A 24,677-nucleotide genomic window follows, 5' to 3' on the forward strand; every position below is an offset into this window, starting at 1 on the left:
AAAGGGTCATACATGACTTAGTGTCTGAACAGCAGCAATAGACCATAAAGCTCCCTCCTTACTGAGGCTTAAGGATATCTAAGATCAAGGGCCTCTTCAACTCAAGCAAGTTCAACTCAATCCATCAAACATCCTAACATACTGAGTATCTTGCATGATTCCCCTGTGAGACCCAGAAAGTGACAGAGTGGATCTCAGCTCTATTTTACAGATGAAGAAGGAGAGGTAATGAGGTCTCCCAGCTGGCAGGAAGTCAGATGGGATTCAAGCCTAGCTGGCATTGTACAGAATAGGAATTCACATCCTGGCTCCTGACTCTTTTCAAGTAGTTGCTCTTTTTTACTTGCTACGCTGCTCCCTCAACTCAGCATCAATGGCAAATTGACATTCCATTATAAGCATTTAATATTCTCTTTTTACTTCCTTCAACTGAGGGAACACATCTGTATAGAGAGAAAGGGTGTTCCCAGTCTAATTCTTTGTAATCTTCACCATCTTTTAGATTGATCCAAATAGCATATCATGGTAGCCTTTCTTTATCAAAGATCAGGACTTTGGAGATTCTGACTGTGTCTCCACCATGAGATTCATTGGGTATCCTTAGAAAAGACTAGGCATGAGTTTCCTGACCTTTTTGCATGGATCCTTTATGCTAGGCACATTGTACAATCATATCACAGAATTTATACAACTGCACTGGCACACAGATATCTTCATTTCACAGACAAGAAAATCTAGGCCTACAGAGGGCAAGCAACTTGGTCAAAAAACTACAGCCCAGGAATTTAACTGGAAAAATGAAGACTCCAAAATCCACACTGCCATTCAAGTGTACCTCTGCCTCATTTCCTAATATGGAGAATAAAACTCACATTATCTGCTTACTCTGGCCAGTTGAGTTGCAAAGCATCAGGGAGACAACCTAAGGGGAAAATATTTTGGATTTGGCCCGCAAATAAGGAATTCCTGTTAGAATGAAAGCCTGCTTATAATCTTATGATGTTCCTCAGCTTGAAGCCCTGGAACCTGGGAAGGAGACTGGCCTCAGAAACCGCATTTACTCAGGATCTTCCCTCACTGTGAACAGACATGCTTCTGACAGCTTGCAAGAGGGCAAGCCCTAGGCCAGCCTCCAGCTTCAGGGCTGCTGCCATCTCTTCACAAACAGGTTTGTCCTTTTAGCTGTGGGTATGCTTGTCGCGATGAGGCAGGCTACTGAAACAAAAGTCCCATCCCCAGCTGCCAGAGGACTTAGAGTGATGTTGCCACAGGTAGCAAGCATCCAGGTAGACTGGAAAAGGCTGTCAATCAATCCTGTATGTCTTTATGAACATGCAGATCCCAGGTCTCCAGCAGACCCAGGTCCACGAGCATCTCCAGCCATGAGACACATGTGGGGCCACGTGAAATGCAAGGGAGGAGGTTCAGAAGTGAGGGGGAGATAAAGGGAAGATGATGGAAGAGTAGAGCAGAGGAAGAACCAGAGGAAAGGCAGGTGCAGGTGGTAGAAATGGAGAAATATCCTGACCATCTGGAGCCCCCTCCTGCCCTAAGCAACTTCTCTCTACAGGATCTCAACTCTTTGAGAACCATGACCCCTTTGAAAATCCTCTCTCCTAAAATATATGCAAGCAGGTGCACATGTACAATTTTGCCCACAATCCCAGGGGCTATTCAGACTCCTCCCGGGAACCCTACCCTTCTTCCTCCCATGATGGGTCTGAAGCTTCAGCCTTATCATGACACTACCTTTCAGAGCAGCGATGCTGAAGCAGAAAAGAGAAAAACTCAAGTGGGTTGGGAGGGGAGCAGGGCATAGAAGAGCGAGGGAATAAATATCACATTATTTTGTCTTCTGCAATAATTTTTCCACTTAAATCATTGCTTCAGGAATTAATCCAAATAAAAAAGACAAGATCATAAGCACCTCCAGGCTAGATAGGTAGTAGATAGATGAAGAAGTAAATAAATAGCCTTTCTACTCCCCACAGAAAATACAGTTGTCCTGGCAATCTGGACACGCTTTGTTCCCACACCGAGACCCTTGTAATCACCCCCAATTTGAACAAAATCTACCCAACTGCTCTTGGAAAAGAACTCTCAAATCCAATTGCTCCTGGAAAATAACTCCAAACAGATAAATTTCTCGAAAGGTGATGATCCTACACCTCAGTCTAGCCAAGACATTTTGTCCATCTGCTTCTCCTGGCTGCAATCTGGCTCCATGCAGGAATTTTACATCCCCCGCCCCCAGCTAAATGTAATGTCATGCAAAAGATTCGAAGAGAAAGGTAAAAGGATTAGGAGACTAATCGATGGAAGATATTAACACTCTTTCATGTTGGGTTGAAGAAGGATTTGAGTTCATCAGGAGACAGGGGCACAGGAGAATAGACCTCAAGTATTCAAAAGACTCTATGGATTAAAATCCTATTAAATTCCTATCGGCCAGGAGCCATCTGAGAAGGCTGGGGCTTCTTTAACTTGTCACCATAATTAGCCTTCCCTTAAGCTGTTTTGGGTGGGGAACTTCAGCAGTTAAGAAACTGAAAACTTTCATTTTCTAGCACCCATACGGCCTTTTGAATGGTTTAACAACTAGAATGGAAAGTGATTTAGCCCAATTGATTTGAGGGGCTCAGATCTCCCCCTCCTTCAGCCTGTTGTCAGACTCACCCCTGAGATCTGAGCCCCTTAATAGAAAGGGCACTTTGTTGAATGAAAGAATCAAAGGTTCAGATCTACGAAGATGCTTTCTTCTAATCATCCTCCCATGGAGTTTGACGGAAAGAATAATTCTGCAAAGGGGTGGCTATTTCCCCTTAAAAAAACAAAAAAATCTGTTTCTGGGCCCAGACTCCAGTTCACAAAAACTAACCCAGAAACCCAAAGGGCCATGTCTTTCAGCAGGTGCAAGGGTCAGGAAACTATGCCAGGGAAGGGCAACCAATATGGGCCGGGGTGAAGAACCCTCCAAAGAAACAAGGGTCCTGAGACACATAGTGTTTTAGAGGGTTAGTCTGAGCAGTGTTTTCCTCACTAGGTAAAATATCGACCCAATGTTAAACTCAATACCCTGCCACTTTGGGCCCCACCAGGGAATCAGACCTGTGTCACATTCTACCTCTGATGAGCCCAACATTGATGACGTGGTGCCTCGATGTCAGAGTATGGGCTTCCTCACTTTCACACTTGCTGGGTCCTCAGAGTTAAGGTGGAACTGAGGCCGAATTCTACCAGCCATGTCTCCATCACAGCACCCACCCCTCTTCTGCATTCATCAGGCTGCCCAGGTGCCCTCGTCAGCCTGTGAGCTCCCTAAGGACAAGCCCTGCCAGCTCTCTCTCTCCCTCCAGCTCCAAGCATGGTGCTCGGCATAGAGCGGTGCTCGACACCCGCTTGCCCACAACTGCACAGAATTCACTCTGTGCCTGAAGACAAGCTGTGGCCTCTGATTTTATTGGATGAAAAATTAAGGAGGATGTTGGGCTGCATGATCTCTGAGGTCATTTTCCAGTTCCCAGAACCTCTGAAAATGTAGTTGTGTACCGGCTGGCTTTTCTGGCTCCTGTGCTCAAGTCATTACTTATAATAACAATGATGATAACACTAAGAATAGTGAACCTCTATTAAGCCCTTGAATGTGCTCTGGGCTGTCCTCAATACACCACTGGTGTTAGTTCATTAATCTTGTAAGACAGAGACTTCTTACTTGAATTCAATACAGTGATAAACTATGATGATCAATAATCTGCCCAAAATCACACCAAGTGGGTGTCCTGGTTCCGGAGTCTGGGCTCCTAACTGCTCTTCCACATCTGTTTTCTGAGCCTTCAGTTCAGGCTGCCAGCCCTTCAGCTGATCTATGTACATCTTCCCTGCCTCCCTGAGGGGCTGCCTGCCTGCCTGTCAATTGCTTTGAATTTCTACCCCAGGGCCCCAGCTGGCCGGGCCTCCACCTGCTCCCAGCAAGGCAGAGCTCGCCCCAGGATCCGGCAGGCCCTTTGCCCTGAGGGCCTGAGGCTCCTGTTGGGAGCAGGTGGCCGGAAAAGCAAGAGAAGGAGGTCATCAGGGAAGCAGCTCACTCAGAAGGTAGAAGAAGAAGGGAAGCAGATAGGGTTAATTTGAGGAGGAATTCCAAGTACCCCCCTCCCCACCGGTGACCAGAGCCTGCATGCATGGCTGCCACTCTCAGCAAGGGCAGACACCCAGGATGGACTTCCTGGTCTTGGTTACAGCCACAAGAGAGCAAGGGCGGGAAGAGAAGAGATCCCCTAGGATGGTTTCAGAGGAGTCTTTTTATGTGGGGTGGGGGGTTGGAGGGGAGTGTGCAGTCTTATGTCTCATTTTAAAGCATCTCTGCAGTAATTATTAACATGTTATCTTCAACTGTGAAGACTGAAGTCCTCTTGAGCTAGTCTTTAATGTTGTGGCCAAAAAAAAAGCTTTTGATTTTAAATTTTACAACAGAAAAAAAATTTTTGATTATATAGGAAAAAATAGTTCATCTCAGCAATCACTTCTAAGTAGTGACCCAAATGAGTTGAAAACTTTGAAAGCAGAAAAACCTGCACGTGAATGTTTAACAGCCTCATCCATAATTGCCAAAATTTAGAAGCAGCCAAAATATCCTTCAATAGATTGAGCAAAATGGATAAATGAGATGCAGTACATCTATCCAGTGATTACCAAAAAATGAGCCATCAAGTCACAAAAAGGCATGAAGGAAACCTGCCAAATGAAACAAACAAACAAACAAAACAGTCTGAAAGGATATAGGGACATCCCTGGTGGTCCAGTGGTTAAGATTCTGCCTTGCAATGCACAGGACACAGGTTCAGTTCCTGGCTGGGGAACTAAGATCCCACATGTTTCAGAGCAACTAAGGCCTCATGCCATAACTAGAGAGTCTGCAACAAAAGATCCCACATAACGTAACTAAGACCTAATAAAGACCCAACAAGGCCAAATAAATAAATATTTTTAAAAAGAATATATAGTCTGTGGTTCCATATTCATACAGCATAACATTCCAGAAAAGTCAAAATCATGGAGACAGTAAAAAGATAGGTGATTACCAGGGAGAAAGGGGAAGGAGGGAGGGATGAACAGGTGGAGCGCAGTGCATTTTGAGAGCACTGAAACCATTCTGTATGACATGAAATAGCAAACACCTGACATTATGCATTTGTCAAAATCAACAGAACTATACAATGCAAAGCATTATCCCTAATGGAAACTCTGGTCTTTAGTTAATAGTCACCTATTAGCATGGCTCATCAGTTCAACAACCACCACATACTATCATTTATCCAGCTGGGCACTGTTTTAAGCACTGACTATGCAAGATCTCATTTAATCCTCACAGAAGTCCTGTGAAAAAAAGAGGTCAGGGCTGTTAAAGAGACTTGTCAAGGGTCTCAAAGCCAATAAGTGGAAAAAGTAGGGTGTGAACTGAAGCCTCTCCAAGGCCAAGCCCATGAAATTCCTACACTCTATTGCCCTAACTCCTCTCCAGGGCAATATTTCGTAATAAGGAAGAACAAATATGACTCCATATTAGATGTTTCTTTTATTTTAACCTTTGTGCTCTGCTGCCAGTGGTTAGTCACACTGGCTCTCCACCTTTTGTAAAAGAATGTTGCCTAGAACTTAAAATATACAGGATAGCCCATTCTCAGGGCTCTGGCCTTTATACATATATGGGTAAAAAGCTGAAAAACAGAAAATAGCATTTGTTTTGTTGCAGATTCACAGGAACATCATGACCTGACCTACAGGGACACTGTAAGAACAAAGGATTCCTGCACCAAGAAGTTTGCAATAGACAACTAACTTCTCTTTTTAACATAAAAATATAATTCAGACTATGTTTAGTAAAATAGCCCAAAGGCTGACTGGGGTAAGATGGTTCTTTGAGACATCAGTCTGCCATCTTCTCAGTCTGCTGGCTTTCTGAATAAAGTCACTATTCCTTGTCCCCAACAACTTGTCTCCTGATTTACTAGTCCATCATGTGACAGAGCAGAACCAGTTTGGATTCGGTAGCAATTTCAGTAAGTAAACAAGTGGGCAGAGCAAGTCTTGACAATTGCTCTGTTTAGTCACTCATGCACAAATAATTGCTGAGAGCTATGTATCTCTAAGGATATTAATGTAGGTAAGAGACTCTCCCTGCCTACAGGGAGCTTGTAATCTAGTGGAAGAGACAATGACAGTCCTAAGAACAAGGAACCAAAGAGCTCCAGCTTATGAGAAGCACACAGGGAGAGACCATGAGACGCAACAGAGATTACTAAAGAATTTGTCCTGACATTATATTTAAACAGAAAGCACCCTGGACACCCTAATCATCCTACCTCTAGAGACTGGGAAATTTTGAGAGCATAAAAATCCACCAATGGAAAATGTATAAAAATTGCAGTAGGAGGCAACTAAAGACAACTAATAAAAGAAACAGCTATCTTGAGGAAGGGGAAAAGGAACAGCTATTAAATGTCTAACTATGACAGCCACTATTCTGCATCCCTAAACTACATCCTCTCACCAAATCCTGGTCTTTCATGGTAGAGATTACCTTTGAAATTTTTTTTTAAGATATCTTGATGTGGTCACACAGAGTCAGAAACAACTGAAGCAACCTAGCACCAGCACAATTTTTAAAATCTTTATTGAATTTGTTTCAATATGGTTTCCGTTTTATGTTTTGGTTTCTTGGCCACAAGGCATGTGAGACCCCCGCTTCCCAACCAAGAATGGAACTGGTACCCCCTACATTGGAAGGCAATGTCCTAACCACTGGGCTCCCAGGTAAGTCCTTCTTTGCTGTCATTTTATGATGAGAATATAGAGTTGTTTACCTTGTGAAATTCCTGTCTCTCACCTGTGTCTTTCTTCTTCTCCCGGGAAAGCTCATGCACAGTGGCACCAATGTCATGTCTCAAGATCTTGATGATGTTTGCCAGGGCAGGCACGCTGCGTTGATCCAGATTGGTGAAAAATTCATACTCGTCTTTCCTTAAACGTGAAGGTCTTGATTCAATGTGGGTCAGGTTTATATCATTCTCCTAGAAAAGAGAAGTTAAGGGAGTATGAAGGGGACAGTAACTGGAATTGACACAGACCAAATGTGCAAAACCAGAGCAAACACAATGAAATGTGGAGAAGTGAGGAGAAGAGTTCTTTTTTTTTCTTTCTTCCTTTTTTTTGTCCAATATAAGAGTAGAAGAAAGCCTTTAACACAGCAAAATTGTTTACTTTTTCTTCTGCAAAACCAAATAACAAATCAAATGCTGGGGAAATAGTTCAAATGTCACAGAATTTAATCACATGGAAATCTGCTCAAGGCCTAGAATTGCAAACATAAGATTTCAGTTTGGTACACAGAAGCAACGCTGTTCTGCTTGGATAGAGTCCATAAGAGTCAGGCTTATTGGGTTTAAATCAAAGTTCTTAACTTTATCAGCTATGAGACCTTAGAAAATGTACTTTTATATTTCTAACCGTCAGTTTCTCCGTCTGTAATTTTGTGGGTATTTGTGGTGCTGAGTCACTCGGTCCTGCCCGACTCTTTGTCACCCCATGGACTGCAGCCTGCCAGGCTCCTATGTCCATGGGATTCTCCAGGCAAGAATACTGGAGTGGGTTGCCATGCCCTTCTCCAGGTATTCATGGTACCTGGTTCATAAATTTGTAGGAAACACTGAATGAGATGATACACACAGACTGCCAGGTACCTAATACATGCTCAGTTAAAATTATCCAGTATAAATACTACTCATATTTTTATATAATTACTTTTCATTCCAGTTATGCCACAAATGTATATGTAGCACATTCCAGGTGCTGGTCACTGTCTAGGTGGCTGGGATACAGTAGTGAACAAAACAAAGATATTTTCCTTTAATAGAGTTTCCATTCAAGTTTTGAAGATACAAACAACAAACAAAAAAGATAACTGATTTATGTATTATAGTGATAAAGGCTAGGGAAAAATACAAAGCAGAGCAGGGTGAAGGGAACAGGCAGTCTTGGAGTGCAACAGGGCAGTTTGCAGTATTTAATAGAATGGACACATGAAGTCTCATTGAGAAGGGAAGACTCATGTGCATTAAATGCCACAAAATAATAATCACTTCATACAGCTTCTCAACTTCAATGTCTCTAGCTGGTGATACTTTAGCCCTTATGGAGTTCATCAGTAAAAAGAGTCACTTACTTAAACTGGCCCTCAAATTTCAATGTGTGGTATTCATTATTACTTATTCAAAACTCTGGTATCATTGACAGTACTGTTTTTTGTGAGGAAAATCAAGGAGTATCCTCTTTATTAATTTTTCTTTAAAAGAGGGTTTCTTCAAACATAAAAATGGACAACATGTACCCAGGAAAAGAAATGCTTAACTTGAATAATTCTATAATTGCAAAGAAATGAAATTCATCAACGTTAGAGTTCAAGAAGTGTATCTTTTTCCTTGATGGTTAGTGGCATATGGTTGAAGAGCACATGGATAATTACAGTAATGATACTTAAATACAGTAATGATATTCAAATAATATCACTTTACAGTTTCAAATTATTTTCTGTGACCTTCTCAAGAATCCTTTGTAGAGGTTAAGGAAGATGTGAAAAATGAAATCAGAGACAAAGATGCTTTGCTAACAGGGGCCAGAGAGGAAGCTGCTGTGTAACACAGAAAGCTCAGCTCGGTGCTCTCTGATGAGGTAGATGGCTGGGATGGGGGATGCCAGGTAACAGAGAGGTCCAAAAGGTAGGGGATATATGTATACATATAGCTGCGTCACTGCATTGTACAGCAGAAACTAATACAACATTGTAAAGCAATTAGTGTTGCTTAGTTGCTAAGTCAGAGAAGGCAATGACACCCCACTCCAGCACTCTTGCCTGGAAAATCCCATGGACAGAGGAGCCTGGTAGGCTGCAGTCCATGGGGTCGCGAAGAGTTTGGCACTACTGAGCAACTTCACTTTCACTTTTAACTTTCATGCATTAGAGAAGGAAACAGCAACCCACTCCAATGTTCTTGCCTGGAGAATCCCAGGGACGGGGGTGCCTGGTGGGCTGCCGTCTATGGGGTCTCGCAGAATCAGACACGACTGAAGCGACTTAGCAGCAGCAGCAGCAGCAGCAGTCGCTAAGTCACGTCGAACTCTTTTGCAGCCCCATGGACTATAGCCCGCCAGGCTCCTCTGTCCATGAGATTCTCCAGGTAAGAATACTCGATTGGGTTGCAATTTCCTTCTCCAGGAGATCTTCCCAACCCAGGGATGGAACCCGGGTCTCTTGCGCTGTAGGCAAGATTCTTACCATCTGAGCCACCAGGGAAGCCACTTGCAAAGACCAAAGCAATTACACACCTATTTAAAAAAAAAAAAAGTGGCTAGAGAGAGAACCTCACTTTCTCTAACCTCAGACATTGGTCTTTTAACCACACAACCTGTCCTGCCAGGGATATGATGAGCATCCCACAAATACCAGGTCTCATCATTCTTATTACTATTATGCCAAGTCCCTCAAAGTGAAAACACTATGGGAGTAAACACAATAAGAAGCAATCCTACACAGGCACTGCTTCCTGCTCCTTCTTCCCCATAATTCTCAGGGGTACACGATGCAGCCATTATATATGGGCACCAACTGCAGAAGAACACACCCCTGACCAGGTAACCCAGTGTGGGGACTCCTGACCAGAGAGAGAGACAATCACGTGGAGGAAGGAAGACCAGACAGAGAGCAGTTGCTCTAAAGCTTTCTTTGCAAACAGAGGTGACTTCCTAATGAAAGCAAAGAGCAATGTCATCCTTCTTGGCTCTGGATGAAAGCAAATGGTTAAGCTCCACCTATTGATCTAAGCTGAAACTTTAAATAGAGTTTAAAGTAACTTTAAACTTTAACCAATTCCTGCCTTGTTAAGAGCAGAGGAAAAACAGCAAAGCCAAGAAATAGGAGTGGATGAACCTTGGGCATGTTTATTTGTGGGACAGCAAGGGAGGGCGGGTGGTATAGGAGGTGGAAGGGATGTAGAGAGACAAAAAATTTTTAAAGTCTAGAGGGCAGAAACTACGCTGATTGAGTTTCGCCACTTCTATCCCACCCCTCCTAACAACACCACTTCCCAGGGAGAAGCCTCTGACCTTGGAAATAGCCAGAAGACAATGTACACTGTATGTACACTACCATGAGTAAACCAGATAGCTGGTAGAAAGCTGCTATATAGCACAAAGAGCTCAGTGCTCTGTGATGACCGAGAGGGGTGGGATGGAAGGGAGGGAAGGAGAGAGGGAGCCTCAGGAGGAAGGGAATATACATATACTTTCAGCTGATTCACTTCACTGTACAGCAGAAACAAACACGCTGCAAAGCAATTTTGCTCCAATTAAAAAAAATAAAAACAATGTATGCCCCATGACTCAGTTTTTATAACTCTAGAGACCTAACTTACGGAAGGACTTTTTACCAAAATTTGTAAGCCGACCACATAATAGTGGAATATTAGATGGACTGTAGTGTACAATCATTCACGGGAGATCCTGCAACCATTAAAAAGAAACTAACAACAACATGCGTAAAACAAAGTGCCAGTAGGCACTCCCACAGTGATGATCTCCAGTGATGAGTTTTTAGCAAATTCCAGGAGACAGTGAGGAAAGGGAAGTCTCACGTGTTGCAGCCCGTGAGGTCACAAAGAGTCGGACATGACTTAGCAACTGAACAACTCCAGTGATGGGCCTCAGGGTGTTTTTTGTCTCTATTTTCTTTTTGATCACAGTTCAACTTTTTGAAAAACAATATTTATTACTAAAATTTAACTTTCTCTTTTAAATGACAGACCTTTGGGAAACTACTTATGATGGATATAGGTATGTGATAGATAATTAAAATACGTTTTAAAACTTCTGTCCAACACAAGGAAAAAAGGCTAGAATGAAAGGTATCATGATGTTATGACAAGATTATGTATAACTTCCATTTATTTGCCACAAGTTTCTTACTATTACCCATGCAACAAAAATTAAAATATATCTTTTTAATATAAATTTATTTATTTTGACTGGAGGATAATTACTTTACAATATTGTATTGGTTTTGCCATACATTGACATGAATCCACCGTGGGTGTACACGTGTTCCCAATCCTGAACCCCCCTCCCACCTCCCTCCCCATACCATCTCTCTGGGTCATCCCAGTGCACCAGCCCCAAGCATCCTGTCTCATGCATTGAACCTGGACTGGCGATTCATTTCACATATGATAATATACATGTTTCAATGCTATTCTCCCAAATCATCCCACCCTTACCCTCTCCCACAGAGTCCAGAAGGCTGTTCTATACATTTGTGTCTCTTTTGCTGTCTCGCATACAGGGTTATCATTACCATCTTTCTAAATTCCATATATATGCATTAATATACTGTATTAGTGTTTTTCTTTCTGGCTTACTTCACTCTGTATAATAGGCTCCAGTTTCATTCACATATCTTTTTAATGTGAGTGAAATTTCTGGCTAAGATCACCCAGCTAAATTCTTCAGATGATTTCTTTCCCATTTGAATCAATTAACTCTCTAGCTTAGCATGCAATTTCCTTAGTGGTGTTTCTCTGGTTTAATAGTGTGGATCCTTAGATACCAATAATTTTGGTTGCTAAGAAATACTTTGGAAATATATCTCCAAATCTAAATATGATCATAGTTACCTTTTTTTCTTAAAATATAAATTTATTTATTTTAATTGGAGATTGCAATATTGTATTGGTTTTGCCATACACCAGAAGAAATAAATTTTTATTATTATTTATTTATTTGGCCATGCCACTTAACATGTGGAATCATAGTTCCCCAACAGGGATTGAATCTATATCCCCTGCAGTGGAAGCACAGAGTCTTAACCACCGGAGAGCCAGGGAAGTCCCTAAATTTGTCTTTTCAAACGAGGACTCTATGCAAGTTAAAAATTGACCCATGCACACTCATCACATCTTCATGGACATTTTGGCAGAGGCAGGAAAAGTTAGAGTTCAACACTAAAAAGACAATTTCACAATTTTCCCAGTAGTTAATTTCTGCATACAAGAAGGCAGAGTAAGAACCTGATGACTCAGGACTCTTGAACAGAGTGTGGGGACCAGAAAAAAGCAAAGTGAAATGAATGGTCTGTTTTAACAAGGATTGACCAGAAACCCTTTAGTGCTCCCATCCATGAGGAAAATCTTCCTAAAGGGGGATTTGCCACAAGTAGATGAAACACAGAATGAATATGATGAACTGTGAAAAATGGATTCGTGCTTCTGGACCTTTTCTTAAACTCAAGCTCCTTCCTCTCCTCTTCCATTTCATTCCTCAAAGAAAGAAGAATGATAATGCAAAAAGTATGGGCTTTGGGACTAATCTGGGTTCAAATTCTGTTCTGTACTCACTACCATTGGATACATTAGTTAGCCATTATGAACTTTTATTTTCCATGTTTAATATAAAAATCATATTATCTGGCAGCTCAATGAGCATTAACAAGAGAGAAAGCACCTAGCTCCACTGTGGCTTCAATCACAGTTACTCAGTAAGAAGTCAGTATGCCCTAACTTTCTCAACCTGGCACAGATATATATTCTCCTGGAAACTGAAATACATTAAGTTGACGAGTCACTTCCCCTTTAATATTCGCTGTACTTTAAGCTTTTCTTAGATTTTCCCCTGAAAGTACGTTTCCAAAAGGAGAGCATATTTTCAGATGAGACTAGACTGGAAAAGGAGAGCTTCTTGAATTCTTAGACTCCCTACATGCTGTTGCCTTGGCATAAGCTCAAATGAAGTTATGTCCTTGTCTGTTTCAGAGCTTTCTGGGGTGGGAGGCAACATCAAAGACAGTCACAGCTGATGGTCCACGTCATAGGGCTCAGGTAAACAGACAGGAGCCTTTCATAACTCATTCAATCTAACACCTTCCTGGTGCCAAACACTGCCCTAAGCACTGGGCTATAAGAGCAGACAAAGCAGGAAAAATCCTTGCCCTCCTGGAGCTTACATTCGGGAAGGAAGACACAAATAATAACTATGATAAATAAGTAAAATATACAGTCTTCAGATGGAACATACAAAAATAAGCAGGGAAGAGGGGCAGACTATTCCAGAGGTTCAATCGAGGTGCCATTTTAAACAATGGGGTCATGAAATCGTCAAACAATAAACAGGTGACATGTAAGCCTAGACCTAAAATCAGTGAGGAAGCAAGTCATAAGGGAACAGCAAGTGGAAGGGTCCTGGGGTCAGCCATTTCACAATATGACTGAAGACCATCAGTGAGGCCAGAATGAGCAGGGGGCAGGGCCAATGGGACACGAGGCAGAGAAGTAGCCAAAAATAACCTATCGGCCATTATCTTAACTTTGGTTTTTCCTTGGAGTGATATTAAGAAGCTATGTATAAAATAGATAAACAACAAGGACCTACCGTAAGCAAAGGGAACTCTACTCAATATTCTGTAACAACCTATAAAGGTAAAGTATCTGAAAAAGGCTTCCTTGATAGCTCAGTTAGTAAAGAATCTGCCTGCAATGCAGGAGACCCTGGTTCAATTCCTGGGTCAGGAAGATCCACTGGAGAAGGGATAGGCCACCCACTCCAACATTCTTGGGCTTCCCTTGTGGCTCAGCTGCTAAAGAATCTGCCTGCAATGTGGGAGACCTGGGTTTGATCCCTGGATTGAGAAGATCCCCTGGAGAAGGGAAAGGCTACCCACTCCAGTATTCTGGCCTAGACAATGGAGTCACAAAGAGTCAGACACGACCGAGACTTTCACTTTCATCTGAAAAAAGAATGAATATATGTATATGTGTAACTTAAACCCTTTGCTGTACACCTGAAACTAACACAACATTGTAAATCAGCTATACTCTAATAAAATAAGCTATGAGAGGTAGTAGGGCAGAGGGAGAGAGATTTTGACTCATGTTTTCAATGAAGCACTCTGGCAGGTATTTTAAGAATAGACTGGGGACTTCCTGGCGATCCAGTGGTTAGGACTCTGCACTTCCACTGCAGAGGGCATAGGTTCGATCCCTGGTTGGAGAACTGATATCCCACAAACCTTGGGGCACCAAAAAAAAAAAAAAAAAAAGAGAAAGAAAGAAAGACTGCAATGGGACAAAGGCAGAAACTGTCTGGGGATGGCCACAACATCTGGGGTGAGAAATAACAGTTACAAAAATAGAGAAGTCTCACAGAGGTACAGGCAGGGCTTCTTGTGTATTTTACTGATCTCCTCTTGTGAGAGGTCCAGTAACAGCCCCAGTTGACTAAGAGCCTAAAAATTAAACCCACTGGGCTAAACAGGAAACCAAAAACATTCAGGAAAGCAGGAGCAGCACAATTAAAGTCCAGAGGGAGCTCAAGATTCTCCCCACTCCACGCTAGAGGCGCGTTCTCGGGCAGGTTCACACTAACTTTCAGGATTCACCCCCTGAACCATCTTTTAGGGTCCCACTCTCGCCTCCCCTGGGAGTGTCTCTGTTATCAGCTCCTGGTCTTCCCCTCCCTTGGTCTTGTCCCTCTTTGTTGGGTGATTTCTTCCCCATCTTCCCCTCCATGTGGTTGGAACTGTGTCCAATTCAGAGGGAACCCCTTTCCTGGGGAAGAACCGGGCTAGCAGCTTAATCCAGGCTCTTTTCAAGGCTTTACAGGAAAGAGCTGTCTTATCCTAGGTTCCTCTTTCTACCCCTCTTTTTTTGGCACCAAAGAGATAAAATCAAAATGGCCCAGTGGCCTGTTTCAGTCCAAGCTATCCATGAGCAATCACAACCCATGTGCCATCAATGGACCATAGCACTCTGTCTACATTTTCACAACGTGGGACTGAACTTTATGATGAAAGTTTAGAAAGTCAGCTCCATGCTATTATTTCTCAAATATGCCTGGTTTTGACCAGGTAAACAGCTGAAAACAGTGCCAGTTTTCCATTTGAGGTTCCTCTATTCAATAACTGGATCATCAAACCTACACAAAATGTTTGAGGCAGAACCATCTGCATGGACACACAATAGAAGCAAGCTAAAGGTCCATCAATAAGAAATAAAGTATAGTCACACAATGGAAAATAGGGAGGGAAAAAAAACTGAACGAGCAAAAATAGATGCACAAATCTCAAAAACAATGTCCCCCATCTTCTCCCCAAAAAGAAAACTGCAGATGGACTATTATAATATGATTCCAATCTTATAAAGATTAAAAGCTTACAGGGTAAACAACAAGGTCCTGTATAGCACAAGGAGTTATATATAATATCTTATGATAAACCCTACTGGAAAAGAATATGAAGTCTATATACGTAAAGTATATATGTTCATATACAAATGAATTGCTTTGCTGTATACCAGAAATTAATACAGCATTGTAAATCAACTTTACTTCAAAAAAGCAAAACTTGCAAGACCATGCCATATATCCTAATGGATATCTTTATATAACAAAGCCTAAAAAGATGCATGGGAGTAATATGTATCAAATTCAGATTAATAGCTACTTCTGAGGAGGGAGGTACATGGGGAAGGGGTACCCAGGGATTTAAGTCGTTCCTGTAATGATTTACTGCTTAAACAGGAAGTGAGTTACATGGGCATTCTTTATATCATTATCTATATTTGGGGGTTTAAATAAGATGAAAAAGTCATCTGGGTTGTAAGAACTTTTCCCCAGTGAAACACAGTGCTCTTCTTATTTTGATTAAAGATGGAATGTTCCCTGTAAACATGTTACTGCCACAACTGCTCTGGATCAAGGCCAAAAGGATACAAGGAACCCTCGTGATTCAGTTTTGATGCTGTCCTGCTCACCAGACCCAGGAGTCACAGGCAGGACCTAAAGTCCAAACTTGAGAGTAGTAAACATCTTATTATCTGCCAAACGTCTCCTCTGCAACCCCGCCTCTGTTCCCAGGAACACTGAGGTTGGTGGATGGTAAAGGATTCAAGGATTCCGTGACCTGCCCATGTGTTTATTCTCTCCCCTCAAGTCATTTGTCTCTTCATTCTGGAATTTACTCCCCCATTTTCCTCACTCGTCAGTCCTTTAGGTTTCAGCATAAAACATTATGTCTGCAAGAAACTTCTTAACAATTTTTTCCCCAGCCTGGATTAAGAATGCTCATGGAAGCCTGAGCTTCTCCACATTCTGCAGATGCAGTGAATGACTGCTTCACTCATCTCGGTCTCCTCAGCACCTATATACGGTCTGATAACAGCTGATACTCACAGAAGGTTAATGGAATGCATGAATGAGACAGTATGAGCTCGTTGAGCATCTTATGAGGGTGGGATGTGGGTCATCTGGGCAGAGAGGGAACACAGAAAGTGACTGAAAAATACAGACTGTACTTGTAAACATTTAGACTATAAACATAAATACAGATTTGTTTTCAAATCTACTGTGAAAATGGAGGGTGAACTTGGAAGCATTTTTTAGCTCTAAGTGTCTAACCCTGGGCAGCTTGCTTAGTCTGAACGTGTGTGTCTCCGTCAGTTAAATGATGATAACTGACCACACTTATCATGTACTTCAGAGCTCTGTATATGTGCCTGATGGCTTATTCCCGTCCTTAGGGAATTCGAGGTAAAATGATTAGTGGAGTTCTGGCGCAGGAAGGGAGACCTTTTCTCTGCAACTTCACCCAGGAGTTTGATTCTAATTTTATAGCCCATTACTAAGCCACTTGCAATAAAGACTCTCAGGAGACTATTTTTCTAAGTAGGTGCAGGACATGAGCGAGTAGAAGCTAAAAATAAAGAGAACTTTGGAAAATGCAGGGAACTGAAAGATCAATGTACTGAGGACACTGGGATTTTGGGGGGTTAGCAGACAGAGGTTTGAGTATGTTCCTAATTGTTTGGTCTCAATTCACAAAACCATCTGCCTCACTGCCCCCATCTCCACACAACCAAGGCATGTAAACACCATACCTCTGTATCTCCAATGCAAATATCAAGCCTATTCATCTTTTTTTAAGTTAATGAATCTTTATTTATTTTGTATTATTATTATTTTTTAAATTGGAGGATAATTGCTTTTAATGTTGTATTGGCTTTTGCTATATAATATGAATCAGCTGTTAGTCTATGGATCGAACCCAGGTCTCTCACATTGTAGACAGACGCTTTACCATTTGAACCAGCAGGGAAGTCCAATATATATAGACATAGATATATAGATATATCCCCTCCCTCTTGAGCCTCCCTCCACCGCCACCCATTCCACCTCTCCAGGTTTGCATTGCATTGTGATGTTGTTACTAGCTGAGGTCTAATAGACCATGACCCCACTGGCAGGCAGTATCACCACTTAGTGGGATGATGACGTTGGTGTTAATCAGCTACGGAAAAGACAGTCGTGCTCATTAAGGATGGAGGTGACTGCAAGAGTACTTAGCAAGGTACTCACAGGTGCAGGTGATCCCGCCATATAACATTTCTCCTCCATTGCCAATTTTGGAGAAACTAGAATGGATTTTTCCTTTGTCTTTATTAAGGAAAGGTAAGATTATTTATACCATAATTTTTGCATTGATTCTGCCCTGCCTTTTACTAGCTGTTTTGATAGTAATAATGCTTGGAATCAGTGCCTTCCAGTTCTCTTCTACAGTAGAGATGATGCCTTTAAGTGATTTGAAATATGCTCCCTGTAATTTCATGCTTTGTCCTTTTGCCTGTGAAGTAACAAAAAATAAGCACTATTCTTCTGTCTGACTCTTTTTGACCTCATGGACTGTAGCCGGCCAGGCTCCACTGTCCATGGAATTCCCCAGGCAAGAATACTGGAGTGGGTAGCCATTCCCTTCTCCAGGGGATCTTCCCCACCCAGGGATCAAACCCAGGTGTCCCACATTACAAGCAGACTCGTTACCATCTGAATCACCAGGGAAGCCCCATTCTTTTTCCATGAAGGCACTTCAAATATTTGAATGAAACTATTGTTTCCTCACCCCATAATCCCTTTTCAAGTCAATTAACCTTAATCTTAATCCTTTAGCTATCTGTCACAGAGCTAAGGATGTAAGTCTCTGATGCTCCATGACTCTCCAAACTGATACTGGATAGAAATAATGAGAGCAAACATTTATTGAGCTCTTACTATGTGACAGATACTATCATTAAGTACTTTGCCTGTGTTAATTCATTTAATTTTCACAACAGCCCTACAAAAAAATCTCATTATCTTCAGTTTAAACATGAGGAAACTAAGTCACCGAAAGGATAAATGACTTTCCTAAGGTCACCCAGTTCACAGGTGGCACAACTGGCTTTTCAACCCAAACAGTTTGGTTCCAGACAACATAGTCTTAATCCCAGTGCTGTTCTATTCCTCAGGGTCCCAAATCTCACTCATAACTGAGAGTCTGGAGCTCCTAACTCTATAATAGCATAAGTTCAATGGGATACTAGTGCCTGCAAAATGGTAATATGTCTTTCTTGAACAAGATTCCACGGTCAAAACCATTTGGGAAATGCTGAGTAGGGTAACACTGAATAAGTTTCCACTCTGCAGGGCTTTCCAAAGTCTTTAATATTTTCACAAGCATGAGGGGTCTCCAAAATCTAGATGCAGAATTTTCCAACCCTATTTACCCTTGGAACTCTCATCTAATAAAACACCTAATAATATGTGGCATTTGATAGACTATTATTTAGGAAATACTGCCCTAAAGTGTAGTTTAGATTCATCCTTATTCTCTTTCTTTTCTTTTTTTTTCTGAAAGAAAATGATTTCATTTTATATGATCCAGAAGTTTAGCATCATCTCCACAATATAAATGGCTTCCCCATGGGCTCAGCAATAAAGAATCTGTCTGCAATTCAGGAGACGCAGGAGACACAAGTTTGATCCCTGGGTGGGGAAAATCCCTTGGAGGAGGGCATGGCAACCCATTCCAGTATTCTTGCCTGGAGAATCCCATGGATAGAGGATAGAGGAGTCTGGGGCACTACAGTCCATGAGGTCGCAAAGAGTCAGACATGACTGAGCTACTAAGCACACATGCACACAATTTACAGGTTTTGTATCTAACACTTACTTCTCCATCTCATTGAAGGTATCATGAGAGATGTGAAATACACAAATACACTGTGGCCACCATAACCCCTTGGTTCTACTAAGCTGTGCTTACTGTGCTGTGATTACTAGCTCGGTCATGTCTGGCTCTTTGACACCCTATGCTATTCTACCTTTTTTTTAAATGGTCCTGCCTTGACTCTTGGTCATTGCAATTTGCTGTAAATACTCACAATACATACTAAGCCATTCATCGTTTTTTTTTTTGTTTTTTTTTTTTTTTACTTTTTTGGGGAAAAAATTAAATCAAGTCTCCTGAATATCTCTAGGCTTCTAATATCTTCCTCCTCTTCACAGTATCAAAGATTTCTCATGGGTTTCATAGATAACAGGTGGAAGCAGTAAAGGAACAGACATCATGTGAGAATCTTCTGTGGACTGAGAGTCATACCATGCATTTTATGTGGCACATAAAATCTCCAGGACCTAGGGAGGTATGGATCATTAGTCCCAGTTTACAGATGAGTAAACAAAGGCACACACTAAACAACCCGTCACGGTCAGCGCACTTCGGCATTCAACCATCCCACGTGCAGTCCATGTTTCTTGGGTGCATTTCATCCTGGTAAATAGTTACCTGTGGCTTATTTATTAGGTTGAAAACATCCTGTTAATTTACTATTATTTAATTTATTAATCTTAAGTTCTGACTCTCACAAGGAAAATGCTTATGAACCATATAATACAAAGGCAAAAATGTGACATTCCCGTATTTTACAGATACATTCTTTCTCAGGATCAGCTTGCCATTCAGAAACCTCTCTGTCTCTCTTTTCTACACTTATTTCTTGATCTCACTCAGGCAGATACTTTTCTTCCTCACTTTGGATAGCCAGGTTTAATTTCATAAAAATAGACTTTATTTTTTAGATCAACTTTAGATTTACAAAAAAGTAAGAAGCTAGTAGAGAGAATTCCCATATATTCTGCAGCCAATTTCCGCTAATATTAGTGTCATGTATAAGTACAGAACATGTGTTATAATTAATGAACTGATGTTGATACACTTTCACAAACTAAAGACCATACTTTATTTGAATTTCTTTAGTTTGTGTCTCATGTCCTCTTTCTACTCTACAATCCCACTCAGGGCACTACATTATACTTAGTTGTCATATCCCCCGAGGCTCCTCTGGACTAGAACAACTTCCCAGACACTTCTAGTCGTTGATGACCTTGACAGTTTTGAAGAGTACTAGTCAAGTATTCTATAGACTGTTCCTTAACTGGAATTTGTCTGATGTTTCCCTCATGGTTAGATGGGGTTATGGGTTTAGGGAAAGAAGATCACAGAGGTGAAGGGCCATTTCATCAAGTCGCTCTGCATGGCCCACACCTAAGGAGCGGAGAGTCATGTTCTTTTCCTTCTTTGACTCCAGAGTATCTGTTTAAATTATTTGGCATTCTTCTGCCTGGGAGATCTGTCTCTTCACCTCTTTATGTACTCAGTTACCACGTTGAGTAGAACTAAAGTACTAGGGGTAAAAAATCATTTGGTTCTAAAATATTTCTTCTTACAATCCAGGGCAAAAGCATTTTTGAAAGTCTATTTTCCTTTGCTCATATTTAAATATAATTTCATTCTTTTTCATTTATGACTTTATATTGGAGCACAATTGCTTTACAATGTTGTGTTAGTTTCTGCCATACAACAAAGTGGATCAGCTATAACTATACATATACCCCTTCCTCGTGAGCCTCCTTCCCACCAACCATGCCCCACGGCATTCCACCCCCCTAGGTCATCGCAGAGTGCTGAGCTGAGCTCCCTGTGCTCTGCGGCAGCTTTCCACTAGCTATCTATTTCACACATGGTATTGAATATACGTGAGTGCTGCTCTCTCAATTCATCCCACTCTCTCCTCCCCACAGTGTGTCCCATGCTTGTTCTCTACATCAGCGGCTCTATTCCTACCCTGCAAATAGGTTCATCTGTGCCATTTTCCTAGATTCCATATACTATTTCATTCTTAACTGAACACTTTATATATATGAAACTGAGCCTATAGAGGATATAAAGATGATTCACACAAGGCTCCCTGCCTGAATAAACAATCCTCGGGGTCAATCAGAAATGTATGCATTTCACAAGGTAAATAAGTGCTGTGAAAGTGTTAGTCTGTAGTCCACAGTTAAAAAGTGCTTTGGGAACACTGAGAGAATAGTACAGTCATCCTTCTGTATCCGTGGAGGACTGATTCCAGGACCCCATGGGTACCAAAATCCCTGGATGCTCAAGACCCTTATATAAAATGGCACTACTAGTATAATGAATACAATCAGTCCTCTCTACCAGTGAGCTGCACATCTGTGGATTCAACCAACCCCAGATAGAAATTTTGGTTGAATCTGAAGGAGGTATGACTTGTAAATATGAAGGCCAACTCAATTAATTCAAGCAAAGTTTGATACAGGAAGAGGGAGTCCAATGTTGGCTTCCTGGGTGTACCACCATGATTCTGAATGATCCTAATTATGAAATGGAGAACCTTAGCTCACAGACAATAAAAAACTTATTTAAGATCACACAGTTGTGTAATGTAAGAACCTAAACTGAAAATCAACTCTTCCAGTTCTAGACCCTATGTTCTTTTCACTGTATCCATCCAGAAGATAACACAGAAGTCTGCTATGTCATTATTTACAGCAGAAATGAACAGAGCACTTACCTCAAATAAACGTAAAACTCTGGCCAGTGCACCAACTTCTTCTTTGAGTGAGAAGATCAGCGATACAGCATTTTGATCAGAGTTGCCTTCAATGTAGTTTGTTTCCTATAGGAGAAAATGCATTTGGGTAAAATTTTTTTTTTTTTTCCACAGCTCAGCAATTCAGTCCTGTGAAACCTCCAAGGAAGAAGCAAGCATGAACTTTCTCTTCTAGTTAAGCCTTGGAATCCAATGAGCTACATACATTCTATATAGAAGTATATGTGCAAGGGAAAATAAGTAAATCAAGCAAAGTAAAACATTAAATGATGTGCATAGATCAAATTCCAATTTTAGAAAACTCTAATTATTCACTGGGGCTTCCCTGGTGGCTGAGATGGTAAACAATCTGCCTGCAATGCAGGAGATCCAGGTTCAACCCCTGGGTTGAGAAGAGTCCCCTGGAGAAGGGAATGGCTACCCACTCCAGTATTCTTGCCTGCAGAATTCCATGGACAGAGAAGCCTGGCCAGTTACAGTCCATGGGTTCACAGAGTCAGACACGACTGAGTAATTAACACACACACAATTATTCACTGATGTCACCAGTCACTCTAGAGATTGCCTTTCAGTGACACTTACCAAGTGCGGGGTACAATCAGGGCTCTGAAAGAAACAAGTGAATAAGAGGATGCCCCATTCATCAGCAGCTCAAATTTTTACTTAATAGACACATACACGACAAGCAAGGTAAGTAGAAAAAGATCTTAAAGGTGGTATGATGGTTCAATAATTGTCCCAGGAAAACACTGAGAAACAGAGGGTAGAAAATACTAAAATTAGAACACACACAGGCTTTTAGCTCCAAAGACATTGGTTTGGAATCCTCTCTCTTCCATTGACCTACCAGAGCACTTTGGGACCAACAGCTTAACATTCTTAATTTCTTCATGTGCGAAATCAGGCTAATGTATAATCCTGCCAAGCCCTATCAAAACAGTATTCAGATGATGAAAGAAAGACAGAGAGAAAATATTTTAAATATAATAATAAAAGCATACAAAATGATGGAAATATTAAAAATATCCACAAAAGATTTCTTGGCCTTCAGTAAAGATCTCACAGGAGCATTAATTTGTTCCCAGATGCTGGGATCTGAGATACCAATTGTTGAAAAGGAGCCACAGAATACATAAGAGCGCACAATTAACCCACTGGAAGATGGACGTCTTCAAACAGCAAAGAATGTCTAGGATCTAACATTTTCTCCAGCCATGTGACAGCAAATTAAGGTGGGACTAGGGCTGCCACTCGGGAAAGGGTTGGCCAAAATCTTAAAATGTTAAAGTTAAGGATTAAATTAGGTTTTACAATAATACAAAGTTCCATGTGTGCTTTCAAATAAACATCATGTACCTAAAACTGGGAACAAAAACTCCAGCAGAACAATTACTCTCTTGTAAGGAAGTTAATGAAATTAGTGGAATGGATGTTGCATTATCTCAGTGAGAAGGCTGTGCTGGGCAGGCTCTCAGTGACTTGCCATCTTAAGCCCTGTGTGGCCACTGATGACCCTTAGGATGAAATTCTTTTAATTCAGAGAATTTAGATTTTCCCAGAAACTCACCTGAAACAGTATGGGGGAAGAACCAGAATTATCAGTAAGTGTGATTAGAGAGAGCCTTAGATGAATAGCAAGACTGAACTGTTAAATATCTTTGTATTGACCACAGTACTATCTTTCTAAAAAATTTTTTTTGATCTACCATATATTAAAAGCCCCTATAAAGTCATGCCTGACTCTTTGTGACCCATGGACTGTAGCACAACAGGCTCCTCTGTCCAGGGGATTCTCCAGGCAAGAATACTGGAGTGGGTTGCCATGCCCTTCTACAGGGGATCTTCCCAATCCAGAGATTTAACCTGTGTTTTGTGTCTCCTGCACTGGCAGGCAGGTTCTTTACCACTAGTACCACCTGGTTAGTATACTGTCTGAAGCATTATAATAAGCACTTGATTTGGATTATCTCATTTAATTTTGATAACAGTCTAGAAAGTAGGTTTTCTCCAAGTGCCGTTTTTATTGATGACAAGAGGAAGGCTTAGAAAATTTGAATAACTCCTCCAGAGCTGGAGCCCATGTCACTGGATGCCAGCACTCTGTCCATGAGTCATAACTTCCTGTGGACTCTACTTTCTGTCTCTAATCCTGCCAGAGACTCTGATGTCAGTCTTCTTCCTAGGAGAGAACACTGAGCCCTCAGTTCTTCCCAGCTTCCTTGAAATGACAAAAAATTCCTATTTCTAGTTCACTTAGCAACATTATCCTCTCCTGTTGGCCTCCAGGAAACAGAACATTTCAACAGAAGTCATCTACGACTAGGGCGACTCAGATGTGAATGTATGGAACTCTGCCAGCCACCACCTTCCCACTTCCACCCAAGCCAGTCTGACCTTCTCCAGAAACGGCCCTCAGGGTCAGGCCTTTCTTTGGTTCCCACTGACAACAATCCAGCCCTTAGTGATTGGCAGTGACTAGATGCTCCCAGCAGAATTTAGGGCTTCCCTGATGGCTCAGACAGTAAACAATCTGCCTGCAATGTGGGAGACCTAGGTTTGATGGCTAGTTTGGGAAGATCCCCTAGAGGAGGGCACGGCAACCCACTCCAGTGTTCTTGCCTGGAGAATCCCCATAGACAGAGGAGCCTGGTGGGCTACAGTCCATGGGGTCACAAGGAGTCAGACATGACTTGGCAACTGAACAACAACATAGCCAACAATATACAATACCTCTTTCGAATTGTCAAAAGTCTTGTTGGTGCCTCATCTCCTGAGATTCACCCTCAGGAAACTCCTCTACAGAAAACTGACTTCGTCCTTGCCCTTTCAACACCTTATTACAGGAAATGCACTGCA

The 24,677-nt window shown here is 41.6% G+C and overlaps 1 protein-coding gene across 2 annotated transcripts in view; it reads right to left on the minus strand.

The window, feature by feature from the left end:
- Positions 1 to 24,677, minus strand: part of PAH (phenylalanine hydroxylase) — a 114,385-nt gene that overhangs the window by 56,669 nt on the left and 33,039 nt on the right. For both annotated transcript variants that reach the window (XM_060413135.1, XM_004006675.5), the window contains 2 exons: positions 21,783 to 21,887; positions 6,884 to 7,067 (listed from right to left, as the gene is read on the minus strand). In XM_060413135.1, coding sequence (XP_060269118.1) covers positions 6,884 to 7,067; positions 21,783 to 21,887 — 289 coding nt within the window. The remainder of the gene's footprint in view (positions 1 to 6,883; positions 7,068 to 21,782; positions 21,888 to 24,677) is intronic.

The sequence above is a fragment of the Ovis aries genome, chromosome 3, assembly GCF_016772045.2.
Source record: "Ovis aries strain OAR_USU_Benz2616 breed Rambouillet chromosome 3, ARS-UI_Ramb_v3.0, whole genome shotgun sequence".
NCBI lineage: Eukaryota > Metazoa > Chordata > Mammalia > Artiodactyla > Bovidae > Ovis > Ovis aries.